This window comes from Vespa mandarinia, chromosome 6 (genome assembly GCF_050613455.1).
Source record: "Vespa mandarinia isolate Hongniang chromosome 6, ASM5061345v1, whole genome shotgun sequence".
Taxonomy (NCBI): domain Eukaryota; kingdom Metazoa; phylum Arthropoda; class Insecta; order Hymenoptera; family Vespidae; genus Vespa; species Vespa mandarinia.
Genome location: NC_140815.1, coordinates 3,781,871 through 3,803,750, shown reverse-complemented (window position 1 = coordinate 3,803,750; position 21,880 = coordinate 3,781,871). Strand labels below are relative to the sequence as shown.

Below are 21,880 nucleotides of genomic sequence, written 5' to 3'. Positions count from 1 at the left end.
TGTATACAAAATGAAATTTTATAAATGAATATTTTTAACGTAAATAGAGAAGGAACTTATATTTATGTTCATTATATTGTTCCTTAATTAAATGTCATTTATAGAATAATTCTTGAAACTTTTAACGTTTTCTTATTGAATATAAACCGCTAATATCTTTTAGTTGGTGTTAATGTCAAAAGAAAAAATTTCTTGATTTTCTATATAATAAGTAGAATATTACCAGATATTTTTATAGTAATTCGTGATATAGATATTTTCGATAATACAATATAAGATTGGCAGAACTGCACCGATTTGAATTTTAAAGCTTAGCGTATAGTATTAACGGTTCACAGCAGTTAATGATGAAAAATTGAGTGAAACGTAATACATTTTTTATATAATTAGTGCAATTAAATGAAGAATTTGAGAAGAACAGATAGGGAGAGAGAGAAAGAGATATTACCTCTTTAAAAGTATTAATGGAATTTGAATAAGAATTGACGAACATTATTGATACAGTTAAACTGTTAATGAAGATTATTTTTTCGTTTGTACGAAATATCGCTGAAAAAGTGTTAGATTATTAAGAATAATTTTTCTCGGATTAATCATTATGGTATACAATAAGAAAGATCAAACTAAGGCATTTTCGCCGAACAAAGTAAGAAAATTTGTTAAAAAACGATTGTCTGGAAATGTGTCAAAAGTAAGTACAAGTGGAAGCGTCGCATCATTATCGCAAAACAAGAGTAAATCTGAGACAAATATTAAAGTAATAATACGAGTTCGACCACATAATGTTAACGAGTTGCAACTTAATTCTAAGACAATAGTAAATATTCTTGATGACAAAATGTTAATATTTGACCCAAAGGAAAAAGAAAATCCTTTTTATTATCAAGGCGTTGTACAGAAAGGTCGTGATTTACTAAAAAAACAAAACAAAGAATTACAATTTATTTTTGATAAAATTTTTGGTGAATCTTCTACAAATAACGATATATTCGAAGGAACTACAAAAGATTTAATATCTAGTCTTTTAAATGGTTATAATTGTTCTGTGTTCGCGTATGGTGCAACGGGTGCTGGGAAAACTCATACCATGTTGGGTAGCACAAATGATCCTGGTATAACTTATCGTACCGTAGCAGAACTTTTTTCTCAAATAGAAAGTCAAAGTAGACATTATGAATTTAATTTAGGTGTTTCGTATTTAGAAATTTATAATGAAAATGTTCAAGATTTGTTACATAAGTCTGAACAATTGCATTTACGAGAAGACAGTAGATGTGAAGTTATTGTAGCAGGACTTAAAATTATTCCTATACAGAATGCAGAAGAATTATTATCTTTATTAGCAAAGGGTAATAAAAATCGTACTCAACATCCTACAGATGCAAATCAAGAAAGCAGTCGAAGTCATGCAGTTTTTCAAGTTTATATTCAAATTACTAATAAGTTGAATGGTCAGATCAGACATGTAAAACTGTCTATGATTGATTTAGCTGGATCCGAAAGAGCATCAGTTACAGGATGTAAAGGAGCTCGATTTAAAGAAGGTGCCAACATAAATAAGTCTTTATTGGCACTTGGAAACTGTATTAATAATTTAGCTGATGGTGTTAGGCATATACCATATCGAGATTCAAAACTCACTCGTCTATTAAAGGATTCTCTTGGTGGTAATTGCCAAACTGTCATGATTGCTAATATATCACCTTCTAATATCAATTATGAAGATACTTATAACACCCTCAGATATGCAAATAGAGCTAAGAAAATTAAGACATGCATTAAGAAGAACATTGTATCTTGCGAAATGTATATATCTGGTTATATTAAAATAGTAGAGGAACAAAAGAAGGAAATTAATTTCTTAAAACAACAGTTAGTAGCTTATGAAAGTGGTTTAGTACAAATATCAACTGAATCAAAGGAAACCAAAGTTATTGAAAAGGTAGATGATAATTCATCAGAAATAAATGATAAATTATTGGACCTGTTTAATAAGAAAAAATCATTAAGCGATAAGATGTTATCTTTGGAAAGTGCAGACAAGATTTTATGCTGTAGAATGCATTATAAAAAGGTTGCCGATCAAAGGCTACATAATTTAACAGCAGCTGTGAATATTTTATCTTCTGAAGAACAAAATGCAAGTGGAAAAACAAGAGTAAACAAATCTTTAGATTATTTTAAGCGACAACGGAATTCCTTAAAAACACAAATGGAAGGAATCTGGAAAGAATTATGTGCAGTAGAAGAAGAAATGCAAAAAATAAATGCAGAGATTTTATATAAAAATATGAATGAAAAATTGACAGACATAAATGCTGCTAAAATTCAAGAGATAGATAAATGCATAATGCAACAGCAATACGAACATGTTAAGAAAATTTCTAGTTTACAACAATGTGAATTACATTCTACGTGCAGTATAATTAAATTATTAAGTCCAACATTACAAAGTTATTATAGTATGATGTGTGGTTATGGGATAATGACAAAGGACATGAAAGAAGAATTTAAACAGTTAATTAAATCACTTGAAGGTGTTAGAAATATTAAATGGTCTGATTCAGAAATGATTGACGAAGAAAAAGATTTTTATACCTTATCGTGTTTAAGTATACCTCAGTTAAAAGATCCCCTTAATAATCAAGTGCCAATATTTACAGAATCAGTTATTTGTGAAGGAGAGCATACTGGACGAAGTACGCAGGACGTTTTAAGTACAACTTTTAATTTAAACACTTGTGATACTGGAAACACAGTAGAAGTTTTAAATACAACTATTACATTAGATGAAAAAAATGAAACCATTTCAATGATAAATACCGAACAGAACTCAATACAAAACATAAATAAAAATAATTTAAATGATTCATCACCCTTACAGAATAAAGCAAAAAAGCATATACTTTCAGATAGAAATCATACAAATAATAAAATGTCTTCAAAACATTTCAAGAAATTGTCACAAAAACAAAAAATTTTCAGTCATATGGTAGGATCACCAGGTAAAGAGAACAAGCATACACAAAAACAACATTCTGTTATGAGTGCTAAAAGTATTGCTATTCTAAATAACTTAAAAGTGGATAAGATTAAAGCATCGCCATGTGTCTTCAAAGAACAATCTAAAATAACATCAGGAGATATACCATTAAAGTTACTAAGAACAAAAGAAAGACGTGGACTTGGGTCTACACATCCTTATCAAAAACCAAGACAGAAGTAAGTAATACTTTGGAAATATATTCAAAATTATCTATGGTTAAAGAGATATTAATGGATGTTCATAGTCATATAATTTCAATATACTCCAATAAAATTTTGATTTTTATTTTTGCAGATGTACATCAACTCCACCTAAAACATGATTGTAATAATAATTATAAAAAAGTTAGTACATTGAAGTAAATTTTATATGTATGTAATAAAGCAAAATTTGTTTGTTGGTATACATATATATTTTCTATTTACTATGTTGGTAATGAAATTTAATACAGACATGATTATAGTAACATGATGAGAAAATTTTAAATTTATTGACAATGAATTTAACATATCAATAGAATTTTTATATTAATTCTACTTCATATATTGTATTTATATACTTCTTAAATATACATAATAACATCTTTTATTTAATTTATAAAAATAATTTTCTTTATAACCTAATAAATTTGAAATTTTTAAAGTGAATTAGATAATTATTATTTATCTGCAAAATTAATTAATGGCTGCTATAATTAAATTCAAATATTACATTCGGAGATAAGACTGAAATATAGTTCATTATCATTCTTTGAAAGAAAGTATTTTATTATTTGATGCTGCTTACATATTATTTTTCACATTCAATGTATTAACAATAAAGTATCATTCTGTAGATTATTATTACATAAGTTGCACATTATAGCTTTAATATTTCTTTATATGCATATTTCATAATACTTATATTTATATATATTATGTGCAGTTTCATAGTATTAATAATGTAAAAATTTATAAATGTACAATCCAATAAATTACCTAATGTTGATTAAAATAGTTGTATATAATGATATATTATTATGAGTTGACATTTGAGTGTGACAATATAGAATATGTAAAAATATGTATAATTTTGACGAAATTAATATTTTATAAATAACAATGTCAAGAATAAATTAAATACAAAAGAGAAAAAAAAATTTAATACAAGCATTATTATAATGCATTAGATTTCTTTGCGAATAATTTTTATAATTATAAAATTTTTTACATCTAAGTACTATCTGTATAAATATTATATACTGTGTTTTAGTAAAATATTTTTATATCTTTTTTATAAATATATTTTATCTTGTAATAGCTTATATAGGTACTGTGTTTATTTGATCGTCTTCAATTGAGCCTTCATTAAGGTTCTCCTGCAGCACAGGTATGTTAACATAATTAACATTAATTAATATGTCTGTGTAAGTAAAAATGAAAAGGTACTTACATAATTATCCAATGCATGTAGTATACGTCTTGTAATTCCCACATTTTTCAATTGTGAAGATGATTCACGACTATTAATTATTGTTGGTACAATGGATCTTGAATGATCAAATAACGATGCAAAGGATTGCAATAAAAATGCTAAAAATGCTAATGATGCTAAAACAGTAATGGGATCAAAAATCCTGAAATATGTACATGATTCTTTTAGCTCGGATGGCAAAATATTAAATTTTTATTTATATAATTAAATTCTAACATGTGTTTATATGCACTGAAATAAAATATCCATAATGAAATACATTAAAGTGTAATAAATCTAAAGTATGAGCACACTTTTACATGTATCCAAAAATATTATAGAAATGGTTAATGTAGATGAGTTTTTAAGATATTAAAACATTAACTTACGGATAATACGTAGCTGTAGCAGGTACTCCGAAACCATTGTAATAACTTCTTGCTTGAAGATTGGTTTCTTTTTTACCATATTCTTTTTGAATAGATGGAAAATGCATATCCGATTTTTTTTTATATGATATATCAAACATTTCGTTCAGGTAACAAATAGCAAGATTTTTGCAAGATGATGGATTATTCACTGTTGAAAAACGTAAATTTGGATTGTTGACATTTTTCGGTAGATAAGAAATATACGATTCCTCTTTAGAATCAACAATAAAACAAGATAATTCTAATACTATTAAAATTACTATTTGTAGCATTCTATTTATAAAGAATCAAATTTTCTTTCAATTTTTCTCCTTATATTGTATGATTCCACATATCGAGTATTAGTGGACAGTACAGATTTTTTGAAATGTACATATATTTATAAATACATTTAATGCGTATCATTGTGCATAATTGTGTTGTTTCAAATCATTACATGCTCTAGTTGTTGGTCATGCAGTATGTATTCTAATTATATATAAATTTATAGTAATTGGAATATACCGTGACCGAATATACTGTGACGGTCATACGTATTACATGCATTGTTAACTGCGTATATACATAGTATTATTTTTTCTTCTATTGTTGATTTTATTTCATATTTTTGTATTTCTTATTTGATTAAGAAATAAAAACAGACATTTCTTTTTAACAAAATATTAGTGAGAGAAAGTAAGTTCAATGTCATTAAATTATAAAATTATAATATTGTCATTGAAATTATATAATTTTATATCTTGTAACAATTATATATAGTTTTACAATATTTTAAATTAATAAAATGACAATAATATAAAATTAACAAAATTTTATCATACATAATTTCGTATATAACTTTTTATTTTAATTTCGATTAATACATTTCAGATGAAGTATATTTTTGACTGCTTCTTTATATTTGTTTAATGCATATTGATCTTCTCCTTGATTTATGAGTTCTGACACAGCAACCTTATATTCTACACCAGAAGGAATAGTTTCAATATCTACATCAGTAGATGATTCTGGCCAGCTGTGTAATGCAATCAAATTTTGACGACTTTTACTTTTATCCCAATCATAATATTCCATATCAGCTTCAGATTTTTCAGCTTCCCAAGCTTCGATACGCTAAATATATCATTTTATTAATAAGTATTTGTAAAGAATTGATCGTTACAAATTCTGTGTAAAATCTATAGAAAAATTTATAAAGAATGGAGGAAACTATAAATATTATATTTTATGACTTACCCAGGATTCATGAAATAATGCTACAAGTAGATATTCAATATATTCCAAATTTTGTTTTCTGGTTGGACATCTATCAGCTGTTATTGTTATTATATTTGTTTCTGGATTATATTTATTTCCAACTAATCTAAGTAGTTTATCTTTAGCATGACTATCCAAGATAAGAGAATTTAAATTTACTTTTAAGCTTACAATTCTTGCAAGTGGCTCTCTTATTGTAGGAGAAGAATAACAATAATCTGACGTAATTATATCGAGTGGAAAATGTCGATTACATTCTTCGTCAGTATCTAATTCTTTAGGCCAGCTAGTGCAAAATTGTTTTAAGACCTCACAATGTCTTTTTATCGCAGGTGGTGTAAGATGTAAAAAATTAGGTATTTTTAAAAGTTCTGCATTTCCATATTTACCAGGAGGTTTTTGTTTACCTTTTACATAACCTTGGTATAAAGGAAGTGGAACAATGTGGGGATTATAAGAACGAGCACCAGACCAAACTGATGGCCAATCTTGATCAAAAGACATTTTGTCACATCTTGGAGGCAGTGAATTGTCTTGTTTCTGTACTTTGTTAATTTTATTTTTCCGTGGTATTAATTCTAATACACGAAATTCTACGAATACAAAAATTTATTAAAATTTAGCACCGATAAAAGAAGTTCTTATGAATTTAAAATTAAATTATAATATAATAAAACATACCTTTTGTATTAGTTTCTGTATCTGTTTGATTCGATGTTGAAGTCGAATTAAATACTTTCGACAATCGAAAAATTATATTTTTTTCATAACGCCGTATAAATATCAACATATTAAAAGTGCTATATTATACTTTTATAGGTTAGCAGAAATAATTATTAACTATGTTTAGTTAAAACTTTGTTACTCTTTTACAATTAAATTTGCACTTCATATCATTTTCTTATTCGAATATTTGAAATAGGTTAGATTACCATTTATACTATTTCACTGCCATCTGCCACGTTTTTTTGGAAAGAATAAAAAATAATAAAGAAAAAAATATTTTATTTAAGTATAATATATTAGCTATGGAAAAAAATAATTTAATATTATCAATAATATGATATTACTGATTATATCAATATTTTATTTATTTTGTATAAACGATAGAATATGATACGATGGATTCAATATTGTTGTTTTTTAGATAACTTTTCGAATAATTCAAATGAATGATTTGATAAACGATTCGCGCGTTTTTTTGAATAAATTACTAATGCTTGTAAAAAACCACAATCGAACAATAATCTCTTATCATATGCGGATGTTAAGTTTCCTTTGACCGTCATAACTGATTCGGTTAAAAAAGGTATAAGTAAGAATTCAAGTAATCTATCGTGTAATTACAAAATTACGAATTATTTTTTAATCGAATTTCATTAAAAGAAATTAAATATTATTTTGTTTAGGAAGATATAAATATAAAAAAAAAAAAATAATAATATCGTTAAAAATAATAATATCGTTAAAAATGGAAGAAGAAAAAGATTTGTTAATTAGCGATAGTTGTCAAAACGAAATGATTCTTTCTGAAACAACAGATCTTCCCAAAGTAATTGGAGTTATTCGTAAAAAGGAATGTAAGAAGTATGAAATACAGTATGACGTCAAAAAAGAAATTACATTAGACATAGAAAACAATCAAAAACATACTAACGAACAATGTAAAGGTAAGTTTTTATTCCTTGATATATATTTTAATTTTAGTAGCAATTTGACATTTTTTAAAATGATTATTTGTTAGTTATTTTGGTAAAAGTTTAATATCATTTCAAAATACGCGCCTTTTTTGAAAATTGGAAAAATAAAACGCGCGGGCGCACAATATTGCGTTCTATTTCAACCAAACTCAACGATCGTCTGAGTTTACTGTATGATCATAAATGATTAGCGATCGGTGGTGTTATTGTTAGTATAGAAAATTTTAGTAAATGTTATATTACGTTTTATTATAGATATAAATTATAAAATTGGGATAATGGCATCCCCTCGTCCGAAATCGCCTCGGCCTCCAATTTCATCTAAAAAAGATGAAAAAGAAGAAAGTTTTTGGGATAAAATTGGAACTCTTGGTCGAAAAAAAAGAATCAAAGAAGGTATGACTTGGATATATAAAATTGTACATGACATCATACCTATACATTAAATACTTTCCTTATTTGGAGACGATTCGTATATATTAACATTTCAAATACATATTCAATAAAAAAACATATTCAATAAAAAAACAAATTCAAATAAATACATATTCAAATAAATATTGTACAAAAAATTTACTTATTTATATTTACTTGCTATGTCGGATATGTCAATCAATTTTTATATAAATAAATATTTAAATATATATAAGTAAATATATATATATATATAATATAAATATAAATATATATAATATAAATATAAATATATATATATAAATATATATATATATATATATATATATATATATATGTGTCTCATTTATTTATATATACATAAATTATAAGTTATAATCTTTGTTTATATAAATTTTTATTTATATAAATTTTTATTTATATAATAATTGATTGATACGTACACTTATTATTATTACTTTAATATTAACGATATTAATTATTTATATATATTACTATATTAATATTATGTTCTAATTACTATAATAATATTAATTACTATAATAATATTAATATTATGTTATAAAGTTTATTTTTGTTTCAGTGCAAGAAGTTCAAGAAGAAGGTAAATATGCTATTGATTCTCCTGGATATGCTGCTACACCCGATATGCCACCAGAAGAATATGCTCTCGATGAGAATGAGGAACGTTCAATGATAGAACCAAGATCATTAGAAGATTCAAAACTTCAGGAACTTATATATGTTCTATTAGAATGGATTAATGATGAACTAGCTAATCAACGTATTATTGTAAAAGATATCGTAGAAGATCTATATGATGGACAAGTATTGCAAAAGCTTTTAGGTATGATTATTATTTAAAATTTTCATTGTTTTTATTTCTATTTTTTGTATTATTACTATATCTATGTTTAATATAAAATAAAGTTGAAATTATTTTTAGAGAAATTGACTGGAGAGAAATTAGATGTACCGGAAGTTACACAATCAGAAGAAGGGCAGAAACAAAAGTTGGCTGTTGTTTTAGGAGCTATAAATCGTATATTGGGACGATATCCACCTTATAAGTGGAGTGTTGAATCTGTTCGTTCAAAAAATATTGTCCCTATCTTACATATATTAGTTGGTTTAGCACGACAGTTTCGAGCACCTGTCAGATTACCAGAAAGAGTAGCAGTTCAAATGGTAGTGGTGAAAAAAAAAGATGGCCAATTAATGCATAGAACGGTACGAGAAGAAATTACTTCTATTTATGATGATCTAGGGATGCGTTGCGAAAGAGATGCATTTGACACATTATTCGATCATGCACCAGATAAACTTGCAGTTGTTAAAAAAGTAAGTTTATCTATTCTGAAGACGTTTTATATAAATCATTTGAAATATCTAATTATAATATTTTTGTTGCAGTCTTTGATTACTTTTGCTAATAAACATTTAAGCAAAGTGCATTTGGAAGTAACAGATCTTGATACACAATTTCATGATGGAGTCTTTTTGACATTATTACTAGGACTCTTGGAGGGATTTTTTGTTCCATTAGGTAGTTTTCATTTGACACCAAAAACGCATGATCAAAAAGTTCATAATGTTTCTTTTGCGTTTGATATTATGCAAGATATAGGATTACCTAAACCTAAGGCAAGACCCGAAGGTTAGTAACTTATTAAAATATTTATTAATATTTTAATTTTTTATGTTTTAATTATTTTCTTATCTTTACAGACATTGTAAATTTGGACTTGAAATCCACACTTCGTGTTTTATATAATCTTTTTACAAAATACAAAGGTTTAAATTGATATATTTTTATAAAAATAAATGAAAGAGGAGTATATATATAACGTTGACAGATTAAATATGATTATGTTAATTTGTTTAATCATATTACTGTACTAACTAAAAAGTATGTCACATCTTTTGATTATTAACAATTAGAAACTGCCACTAATCGTAATAATATTTATAAGTGATTATTTTAAATTATTCTTATATTTTGTTATAATTAATTTCTTTATTTTATATAGAATATAAAAGTTATGTGCCTTCTCGTAATAATTGAACCAAAGTATATTATAATTATTTTTATATACTTACAAAAAATTAAAAAAAATGTTGACATAAAATCCATTTAAGGAATTTCATTATCGGAATATGCTGTAGTTTTTAAGTAGAATTTAGAAATACTTTCAATGTAGGTTGAAATCATTTTATTCGTTCAATCTCCATATAAGTTGGTAAGATAATAGATTTGTTCGAACTGAGATCGTATTACAGACCAACGTATATGGTAAATTGGATCCTCCTAGAGTTTCTTTATTTAAAATAGATATGAACAGCGATTTGCAAAGATTTTCTTAACTACTAAATGTTTCTATATCGATCGTATACATATACATTTAGCGTACGGATACGAAACGTTACGTATATGTACGCTATCATACTTATCAAATGAAAATTTATGAAATCACGAATAGTCGTTACGTTACTTTCGACTGTATCTTTACCGTATCGTTAGACATTGATTTCAGAGAAATTGCTACTGTTTGTGTATAACGATGACAAAACTGGAAATATATCGAGCTTATGCTCGTTTTGTAAAACGCATGCTTCTACTTGGAGGAATATATCCTATGATCGAAAGTTCTATTCTCTATCGACAGTTGCCCGTTTTAACGTTATTAACTAGTTTTATTATGTTTTTTGGTGTAGTGAGATTTTGTTTATATAATATTAACAATTTGAGTGTTTTTACAAAAAGCTTAAGTTTGGTTGGTAGTTTCTCTTTGATGATTGTTAAGGTAAGCCTAATCGATATTCAAATATGCAACTAATGAACTTATAATGCTTTTTCTTTTTTTTTTTTTTATTTCTTTCAGGCATTTATGTTCATCATATATCGAAAACAATTCTATGAACTACATAGTACGCTCGAATTAATGTACAATGAAGTACTTGAAAATTCGATATTTAGACCCATCGTTCTATCGACGATGAATTTATTCCGATATCCAGCATATATGGTATATTATTTAATATTGGGCACTATGAGCTTGTATATTTTTGCACCAATTATAATAATTGGATACGAAGGAATCAAAGGTGTAGAACCGAAACATTATAGTCTTCCATTTCTTACAAATTTTCCATGGATTAATGGAACACCCGGATTAATTTATCAAATACAGTTTTTGTTTGAGACACAATGCGTTTGGTTTATTATATTTGTTACGGGCGGTGTTGATTCATCTTATGGATTTTATTTATTTCAAATGATTGGCCTGTTACGTGCTATGTCCTTCGAATGTGAAAACACTTTTAAATCTTCTAGCGAACTTAAGACTACCTTATATAATTGCATCAAGAAGCAAATACAATTATTACGTTGTCGCGATATTATCCAACAAATTTATGGACCCATTGTGCTTGACTTAATGTTGACTAACGCTATCGTTTTGTGTGCCCTAATATTTCAAGCGCTTCAGGTAAATAATTATTTTTTTTTCCCCCCCTTTAAGTTAGCTACAGTTTGATATATTTATTATTTTATTTAATGTGTTATTCATATATAAAAATATACTTTTGTTATTAAGACAGAAATGACTATAGGTAAAATGCTTATATTTGTGATTTATGGATTATTGAAAACTATTCAAGCGTTTATGTATTCCTGGTATGGAAGTATTATTGCTTCAGAAGTATGTATGGTTATCCTATTAAAAAAAAAAAATATATATATATATAGGATGTTTCATAAAATATGGGACCTATTTCATCGGCGGGCAAGAGATACCAAACAATGAAAAAAATTCATATTAACATGTAGCTTATTCGATCCTACGTTTTTTACTTCCACTCAAATAAATCGCATATTTATATGAAATTTTTTCATTGTTTTATTACCTTCTGTCCACTGATGAAGTAAGTCCCACATGTTATTACATGTATATATATATATATATATACATGTAAAATATATATATATATATATTTTTTTTTTTTTTCTTTATTTAATATTTATCATAATTTCTCATATTGATTTACATTTAGAGTGAAGCATTTCAACGAAGTGTATATTGCAGCAAATGGTACGAATACAGCGAAAATACAATGCTTATGAAAGATGTTTTGGTAATATTAACGCAAAAACCGATTGTACTCATATCATGTCATTTTTCACATATTTCATTGAATATCTTTATTAAGGTAAAAAAAAGGGTACAATTATATACTTGATATCATTTATTGGAAAATTTTGTCTTTCAAATTGATACTTTTTAAAAAACAGATAACAAAGTATATCTTTCAATTTCTAGATCATTAATACATCAATGTCTTATTATTTCTTATTGCAAACATTTGACGAACGTAATACAATGAATCAAGACATAGTTAGTTCTTAAACTTTTTTCTTGAATCAAGAGCAAGTTTGGCTTGAAATCAAATGAGTAGTGAATTCATCAACTTCTTATTTAATGTCGTGCAAATAGTTTGAAAGTATTTAGATAAAATTTAAGATATTGTTATAATATAAGTATGTATATGTTTATATGATATATCTTGTATATGAACAAAATTACTAGAAATATAGTAAAGTACTATATACCAATATTACTATACTATATAGTAATTAGTATGAAATTGAAGATTGTTTAAAAAAAATATCATAGAATCATTAAAAAAAAAACAATATTGATCTTTTTTTTAGTACGCGTCTATTATATGATCGATAAGTATAGATATATCTTTAAAGCAATCTTACCTTACATTATATATTTGTCATATATAATATTTTCGAAGCCATTTGTTTTTCAAAGATCATTAACATCATAATATTTTCGTAATTATTAATATCATATTCCTTTTCGTAGTTTTACAATTTGACCGAACACTTTGATATATAGATTTATTATATTATTATGAACATAGAAGATAATGATGGAGCAAATCCAGATTTAGGATTTATTTAGGATATAAAGGACGAAATAGATAAAGTTCAATGCTACAAACATATATTTTTTATATATTAGGTCTTGAAAATTGATCGAATATTAGAGACATACTTATTTTTGATCTATTCTCGCAACTTGATCATAACGAGAACGGTCGAGAACGTAATCGCTGTAGTTCAAACGTTTACTAAATTGTATGGTCAGTTTGATTCTCTTCTACGGTTCTAGGATACGTAACTTTCTAACTACTTGATAGCTGCAAATCGATTACATACATTAAGAATGTATCACGCGGGAATCAGGAAAATCGCCGAATGTAATTTTATAAAATTGCAAACGAGTAGCCACAAGTTGGCGCAGTTGAAAAACTGTTACCGTTGACTATTCGTTGGTACGATAGATACCAATTTGCTCGGAATTGCTGCTATTTCTATAGGACAATGACAGAACAAGTAGAGCTCTATAGAAATTATGCTCGTTTCGTTAAGCGTTTGGTTCTTCTTGCTGGAATATGGCCGACGACAAGAAAAGAAAGTTCTTATTTCTATCGGCAGTTACCAATTTTAGCCGTATCATCGGGTGTTATTATGTTTCTTGGTGTATTGCGATTCTGTCAAGATAATATCGGAAATTTGGGCCTATTCACAAAAGGTCTAAGCCTCGTAGGAAGTTTCTCTTTGATATCATTGAAGGTACATTTCATATTTCAAACGTTGGATTGTCAATGCTGAAATGTATGGGTCGAATAACGTATTGATTTCGTTCCTTTAAGGCTCTGATGTTTTTTATATATCGAAAGCAGCTTAGTGAACTGAACGGTATCCTTGATCCAATGTTCGAGAAAACACTTGAAAATCCACGACTGAGACCTATACTTTTGTCACTATTGAATCTCTTTCGTTACTTCACTTATATTTTTTACGTTTTAATTACTAGTACCTTGCTATTATATATCTGTACTCCGCTTATATTCATAGGATACGAAGCAATCAAGGATATACGTCCTAGACGATACGGTCTTCCATTTCCAACGAGTTTTCCATGGATCGATGGGACTCCTGGAATATATTATCACATAGAATATCTTTTCGAAATACAATTTGGTTGGTTCGCCATATTTGTAACAAGCAGTGTTGATTCTTTATTTGGATTCTATATCTTTCAAATAGTCGGACTTTTTCGAGCCTTATCTTACGAATGTGAATATTTCGCGCAATCGGCTGAGGATTTACGCAATATTCTTCATAATTGCATTAAAAAACACATTGAACTTTTACACTGTCGCAATATTATTCAAAATGTTTACGGACCGATCGTATTCAATTTGGTCTTGACCAGTGCGACGGTCTTATGTGCACTATCGTTCCAAATATTTAAGGTAAAATCAATTTATGCAATAATATTTCTCTTAATAAGAAAATACTTTTCTTTTCCTATTTTTTTTTCTTTTTTTTTTTTTTAATAAATATCTGTTATATATTTTATTTCATAATGTATTTCGAATTAGAAAAATATACTTTTCTTATGCGTTGAAGACAGAAATGACAGTGTCAAAAACTCTTTTATTCGTTGTTTATGGTGTAATGAAAGGAATACAAACTTTTATGTATGCTTGGTATGGAAGCATCATTATATCCGAGGTAAATATGTACTTACATTATACTTATACTTATAGTTTTAAAAAATTTTTTGTCTTTTATTTAAATTTATCCGTTTTTATTTAAATCTTATCATGTATCAGGGTGAAAATTTTCGCAGAAAGATATATTGTTGCAAATGGTACGCATATGGTAATTTATCTATTATGAAAAAGATTCTTCTTATATTAACACAAAAACCAATGGTATTGGTAGCATGTCATTTTTTTTCTATCTCATTAGATATGTTTCTTAAGGTAACCATAATATTTACGATCTTATACGTCATACTTGATGTAAATCATAAAATAAGTCTAAGATTATATATGACTTATTTTTCAGATTATCAATACGTCAATATCGTATTATTTTTTATTACAAACATTCGAAGAAATGAATGTACGTTAATTTGTTATAAATTTTTATCTATATCTCTGTAATAGTATAAATTTGTAGATATCATTCAAATATCATTTAATTATCAAATAATTATTTTATTAGTTAGATGATATAATAAGGAGTAATAAAAGAACTTTTTCATTAGTTATGCAGATGTTGATATTAGATATGAATTATAATTAAGATAAAAGTGCGATAAAATTTTCCATTAAATAAGTGAAAACTATTTTAAATTATTCACAGGAATAGTTTAAAAAAGTGTTATTTTTCAGTCAAATAAACTCAAATAATAGTAATTACATTATTACAATTATAATTTATTATGTAAGTAATATGTATAGTATATAAAATTAATTGAAATTTACTTACAGGAATCCAAAGAAATTACAATTCCTAATATGACGCCTATACGAGACAATTAAATAATATCACATATCGTAATACATATTTAATCCATTATTTTTTAGCAAGACTCAATCTATGTTATTTGATTATTAGGAAACAGGCTATTTCTTCTGAATCATCGAGTGATCTGACAGACGAGCTGCAAATTCATACTCTTCTAGCAATCTGTTAAACGACAGTACATTTTGCGTAACGAGTTAGATAAAACTTTTCAATTACCTGATATTTTCAAATCGATCGCATAAATGACGAATGTGCGCGACAAAGCAAGTACAAAATGTACCTTTGAGAAATCGCATGTGATATCGTATCAAGTATTGCTTGTTAGAAACGATACTCTGTCACGATATACGAGGCATTGACCCCACGTTACATCACTGATCTTTTTTCTTTCGAAAATGACAGAACAATTGTCTATATATCGTCAATATGCGTCTTTCATAAAACGTATACTTTTCTGCGCCGGTTTATGGCCTGTAGAAAATAAAGAGAGCTCATATTTCTATCGGCATTTACCTATTTTGATCGTATTATCTGGAATCTTTATGTTTTTCGGTACATTAAAATTTTGTCTAGAAAATTTTGATAATATTAAAGTATTAACGAAAGGACTCAGTCCTTTAGGAAGCTTTCTCGTAGTAGCTGTGAAGGTATGTGAGATATTCGATCGTCAATATTAAATAATAAGAATTACATTGAATTTTATATTTTTTTTGTTTTTATTTTTTTTTAAGGCACTGATGTTCTTTTTATATCGAGAGCAATTACGCGAACTGAATTTGAATCTCGAATTAATGTTCGAAGAAGTACTTGAAAAAGTATGTTATCAACCTGTCGTATTTTCATGGCTCAATTTTTTTCAACGTCCTGCATATATTTTTTACTATTTGACAATAATCACAATAATTTTGCTTACGTGTACACCTTTTTTATTGATCGGTTATCAAGTTATCAAGGACATAAATCCTAAACATTACGTTCTTCCTTATCCTTCCATTTTCCCATGGATCGATGGTAGTCTCGATATACGATATCAAGTACAGTTTCTCTTCGAAATTCAAATGGGTTGGTTCATCGTGTTTGTGACCAGTGGAGTTGATTCAGCCTATGGTTTTTATATATTTCAAATGATCGGAATACTACGTGCAATGTCTTTGGAATGTGAAGAGCTTGGAAAATCGTCTAAAAAGCACGATATTACTTTACGTAATTGCATAAGGAAGCAGATCCTACTTTTTCGTTGTCGCGACATAATTCAGAATATTTATGGACCAGTAGTATTGAACTTGATGTTGAGTAGTGTTGTTATATTATGCGCACTGATATTTCAATTGTTACAGGTACGACAAATTTGTTTATTACTTTCTTATTAATACTTATTGTGCATCTGAATTTAATACTAATAAAAAATGCATTTAAAAGATTCTAAACGTTGGTTGACATTTTCTTTTTTTTTTTTTTTTTTGTAAATGTATTAGAGGATTAAAAATATCATCGTTACTATTAGCGATTTGGTGTAATAATTTAACGTATTCTTCATTGAAAAGACAGAAATAAGTATAGCTAAAGCTGCTGTGGCTCTTCTTTATGGGATAGTGAAAATGACGCAAGCGTTTTTGTATTCTTGGTATGGAAGTATTTTAATTACCGAGGTATTATCATCGTTTCAAATAATATACTTCCTCTTTCAGGTTCGTTCTTATTATATTATTTTTAAAATATTTTTTTTTTATATAGAGTGAAGCGTTTAGACGTAGTGTTTATTGTAGCGAATGGTACCAGAATGGAAACATTGAACTGATGAAAGGTGTTCTTCTTATGTTGGTACAAAAACCGATTGTGCTATCGGCATGTCACTTATTTTATATCTCATTGGATCTTTTCATTAAGGTAATGACACTAATTATGAATCAGATATCACTGTTATTTTCATTCGTTTATAAATTTTCTCTTTTTTTTTTTCAGATATTGAATACATCCTTGTCATATTACTTTTTGTTGCAAACTTTCGATGAAACTAATGATAAACATTAAATCGGCCTGATATGTCTTATTTCTTAATTTTATATAAAAATAAATAGTATAAGCATTATATACGCGCACATGATTTGTAACAATATCACAATGTGTACGTTATGTATAATATATGATATAAAAAGTTAAAGCACACGTGATTATAATTTTGTATTGTTTTGTAGTATTTATATTAGTATTTGTATAATATTCATTTTGTACCTGATATATTAAAGCAATTGTAAATTATCATCTTTTTTATAAAACATTAATAATTTATTTTTTAATTGAAAATAATATGGCATAACGACGGGATATTCCACTTGATCCTCTGTAAGCGATGAAATGGTATATGTAATGACGTAAAATATCTATTTATAATTATTTTATGTATATGAATACGTGTTTTTTTTTTTTTAGGTAGAAACATTTAAAAGAACATTCTGAATAATTTTGATTTAAGGGCTCAAAATCATGCATGAAGAGATCAGGAAATAATCATCCGATTGATCTGTCATTAGTAAAACGTGGGTATTTTCAAAATTAAATAAATTAATATTAATATGCAATATTCTTTTATAGATAAACTTACAGTTTTGATATATTGTTTCTTTATTCACTATTTAGATGATTGAATTGAATGTTATCGAAAATCAGAACGTCAGAGCACTACTAACGACTGAGTAGATTTTGTTTTGTGGATGAGTAATCACCCTTGATAATCATACAAATACACTTTCAAAAAGATGTTCCATGTAGTACGTCTATAAGGTACGTCTATAAGGGTATTACTTGTAAATCATCGAGTAATTTAATGAGAAAGTACCATTTGCTTCTCCAGCAATTTTCGATGCAACCATACATTTACCTAAAGAGTTACGTAAAACTTTGTAACTATCCGATATTTCCAAATTGATCGCATAAATGACGAATGTGCGGATCGAAGTGAGTAGGAAATGTATCTTTAAGAAATCGCATGTGATAAGCTTGTGACAAGCGATACTCTGTCACGATATACGAGGCATTGAACCCACGTTATATTGCTGATCTTTTTTCATTCGATGATGGTAGAACAACTGGCAACGTATCGAAAATATGAGTGTTTTATAAAACGTATACTGTTATGTGCCGGTTTATGGCCTATGGAAAATACGGGGAGCTTATGTTTCTATCGATATTTACCAATTTTCACTGTATTATCTGGAACCTTTATGTTTTTTGGTTCATTGAAATTCTGTCTAGAAAATCTTGATAATATAAAAGTATTAACGAAAGGACTCAGTCCTTTAGGAAGTTTTGCTTTAGTAGCTGTAAAGGTATGTTAGATATTTGATCGTCAATGTGAAATAATGAGAATTATATTGAATTTTTTGTCAGGCACTGATGTTCTTTTTATATCGAGAGCAATTACACGAATTGAATATGAATCTCGAATCGATGTTCGAAGAAATGCTTAAAAAAACACATTATCGACCTGTTATATTGTCATTGCTAAATCTTTTTAAACGTCCTGCATATATTGTTTACTATTTGACCATGTTTGTAATACTACTGTATTTATTTAGACCGTTTTTATTGATCGTCTATCAAGTTATCAAGAACGTCAGTCCCAAACATTATGTTCTTCCCTATCCTGCTACTTTTCCATGGATCGATGGAACTCCGAATATGGTTTTTCAAGCGCAATTTCTTTTCGAAATTATATTTGGTTGGTTCGTGATTTCTGTGACCAGCGCCGTCGATACGGTTTACGGATTTTACATATTTCAAATGAGTGGAGTTCTACGTGCCATGTGTTTCGAATGCGAGCATCTTGGAAAATCATCTAAGGAGCTCGATGTCATTCTACGTAACTGCATTAAAAGACAGATCTTACTTTTACGTTGTCGTGATATCATTCAGAATGTTTATGGACCAGTTGTGCTATGCTTAATAGTGAGCAGTGTTATTGTCCTATGTGCGCTGATATTTCAAATGTTTGAGGTATAATAATTATCTTTATATATAATTTCGATATTGATATATATTTTATTTAATACTTCATAATATAAACGATCTTCATCGATAATATTAACATTTTCTTCAATCCTTTTCTTCTTTCTTTTAATCAATTAGTGGCGAATTAAAAATATTATTTTTCATATTAGCATTTCGCTATAATAACTTAACATATTTTTCATTGAAAAGACAGAAATAAGTATAGGTAAAACTATTCTATTTCTTATTTATGGGATGATGAAAATGACCCAAGCATTTTTGTATTCTTGGTATGGAAGTATTCTTGGTGTTGAGGTATTCATTATTTCGAATAATATACATCTTCTCTTTTTAACTCTTTTTTGTTGTATTAATATCAAGTATTTCTCTTATATATACAGAGTGAAGCATTCCGACAAAGTATTTATTGCTGTGGATGGTATCAAGATGGAAATATTAAACTGATGAAAGCTGTTCTTCTTATATTGGTACAGAAACCAATTATATTGACAGCATGTCACCTCTTTTGTATTTCATTGGATCTTTTCATCAAGGTAAATATTGCTATTATAAATTGCATATCATTTTTAATTCCCATTCGACTAAGCATTTTTGGTTTTTTATTTTTAGATACTTAATACATCCTTATCATATTATTTTTTGTTGCAAACATTCGATGAGAATAATGATGAACGTTAAATAAAATTATTCAAGAGTATTATATAAGACTATTATATAGTTGTATAAGTGTTATATAAGAGTTATTAAAATTATATATAAGTTATATAAGTTATATTATATAGTTACATTTTAAGGACTATATACGGGTACATGATTTGTAAGAAATAAAATATTATAAAATATGACATATAAGATACGAACGTATACCATGCAATAGCCTTCTTATATAATATTTAAATTAATATTTATATAATGTCCAATTGTGGGTATTTTTTATATTAAAACTATTATAACTTATGATTTGTGCTTAATATTTTACTTTTTAAATAAAAAAGATGGATATATTCTTATTATCATATAAAAAAATATAGTATAATATATGTATATGTATATATAGATGTATATGTATATAATAAAAAATATATTGAATAATAACTTGTCAGGAAAATTAATTTTAATTAAAAATAAAAAAAAATAATAAAATTTATATCAACTAAAAATAAAATATTAAACTAAATCATAAAATTGATTATTAAAATATTTAATATCGTTATTCTGGGAAAATATTTATTTACCTTTTTTTTTACATATTGAAAAATTTCAATATTTTATACATTATGTCTATACAGTTACAGAATTATTCTTTAAATTTTGACATTGCATGGATTTTTTAAAGAAATTATGAAGACTCTACATCGCCATTTTTAGCCATTTTATATAATTATTTAGATTTACTTGATATGAAAGATATAATGACTGGGAAAAATATTACTGGTCCTCTCTTTGTAAGCGATGTAATGAGATATATGTATATACATGTAATTGCATCTATTCATAATTATTTTATATATATGTATATGATTTTTTAGCTAAATTCTAAACATAAATTCTACATAACGTTAGATTCTGTGTTCAAAATCATGCATAAAAGGACCGAATAATAATGAACTGGTGATTAGCAGTTTAATACAATGAGTAGATATGGATCCGTCAATAGCGAGATGCGACTGTATTCTCAAGATATAATAAATTAATATTAATATTCAATTTCTTTTTATGGATAATCTTATAATTTTAACGCATCATTTCTCAATCCATTATTTAGATGATTTGTTTGAGTGTTATGGAAAACCAGAAAAATCGTTTTGTTTTATGGATCAGAAATCATCCTTCGTAATCATATGCGTACACTCAAAAAAAGATTCTACGTAGTACGTCTATAAGATATAAGGTATTGCTTTTAAATCATTAAATAATTTGATAATCAAGAAGCTCATGCTTCTCTAGCGATGTGCCTGTATGTTTATGTAAATAATTACGGAAACCTTCGTAACTAGCTGATATTTTTAAATTGATTTTGCATAAAATATAAGACATCGCATGAGATATTGCACCAAGTATCGCTTGTTAGAGGTAATATTGTGTCACGATATCCAAGACATTAACCTCACGTTACATCGCTGAAATTTTCTTTCTCGATGACGATAGAATAATTCTGGTTATGTATTGACAA

The 21,880-nt window shown here is 26.9% G+C and overlaps 5 protein-coding genes across 5 annotated transcripts; 4 read left to right on the top strand and 1 right to left on the bottom strand.

The window, feature by feature from the left end:
- Positions 1-303: 303 nt before the first annotated feature.
- On the top strand, positions 304-3,667 carry LOC118440879 (kinesin-like protein KIF18A). Its single transcript, XM_035864565.2, has 2 exons — positions 304-3,222; positions 3,341-3,667. The coding sequence occupies exons 1-2, from the start codon at positions 599-601 to the stop codon at positions 3,366-3,368; spliced, it is 2,652 nt and encodes an 883-aa protein (XP_035720458.1). The 5' UTR covers positions 304-598; the 3' UTR covers positions 3,369-3,667.
- A 622-nt stretch (positions 3,668-4,289) lies between these two features.
- mRpS35 (mitochondrial ribosomal protein S35) lies at positions 4,290-7,179 on the bottom strand. Its single transcript, XM_035864457.2, has 6 exons — positions 6,868-7,179; positions 6,166-6,779; positions 5,793-6,042; positions 4,888-5,077; positions 4,478-4,661; positions 4,290-4,403 (listed from the first exon to the last, which is right to left on the bottom strand). Exons 1-6 carry the CDS (start codon positions 6,974-6,976, stop codon positions 4,347-4,349), a joined length of 1,404 nt encoding a protein of 467 aa, XP_035720350.2. The 5' UTR covers positions 6,977-7,179; the 3' UTR covers positions 4,290-4,346.
- Positions 7,180-8,025: 846 nt separating this feature from the next.
- parvin (beta-parvin) lies at positions 8,026-10,249 on the top strand. Its single transcript, XM_035864456.2, has 5 exons — positions 8,026-8,282; positions 8,884-9,147; positions 9,247-9,641; positions 9,714-9,957; positions 10,029-10,249. The coding sequence occupies exons 1-5, from the start codon at positions 8,165-8,167 to the stop codon at positions 10,103-10,105; spliced, it is 1,098 nt and encodes a 365-aa protein (XP_035720349.1). The 5' UTR covers positions 8,026-8,164; the 3' UTR covers positions 10,106-10,249.
- Positions 10,250-10,454: 205 nt separating this feature from the next.
- Positions 10,455-15,474, top strand: LOC118440827 (uncharacterized). Its single transcript, XM_035864455.2, has 12 exons — positions 10,455-11,104; positions 11,183-11,788; positions 11,897-12,001; positions 12,354-12,509; positions 12,620-12,694; positions 13,334-13,417; positions 13,600-13,947; positions 14,028-14,633; positions 14,791-14,895; positions 14,997-15,149; positions 15,235-15,291; positions 15,394-15,474. The coding sequence occupies exons 1-12, from the start codon at positions 10,862-10,864 to the stop codon at positions 15,472-15,474; spliced, it is 2,619 nt and encodes an 872-aa protein (XP_035720348.2). The 5' UTR covers positions 10,455-10,861.
- Positions 15,475-15,665: 191 nt separating this feature from the next.
- On the top strand, positions 15,666-20,402 carry LOC118440942 (uncharacterized). Its single transcript, XM_085657650.1, has 12 exons — positions 15,666-16,346; positions 16,431-17,036; positions 17,244-17,348; positions 17,434-17,586; positions 17,662-17,722; positions 17,946-17,950; positions 18,173-18,236; positions 18,781-19,025; positions 19,087-19,692; positions 19,897-20,001; positions 20,088-20,240; positions 20,317-20,402. Exons 1-12 carry the CDS (start codon positions 16,095-16,097, stop codon positions 20,383-20,385), a joined length of 2,424 nt encoding a protein of 807 aa, XP_085513776.1. The 5' UTR covers positions 15,666-16,094; the 3' UTR covers positions 20,386-20,402.
- Positions 20,403-21,880: the final 1,478 nt, after the last annotated feature.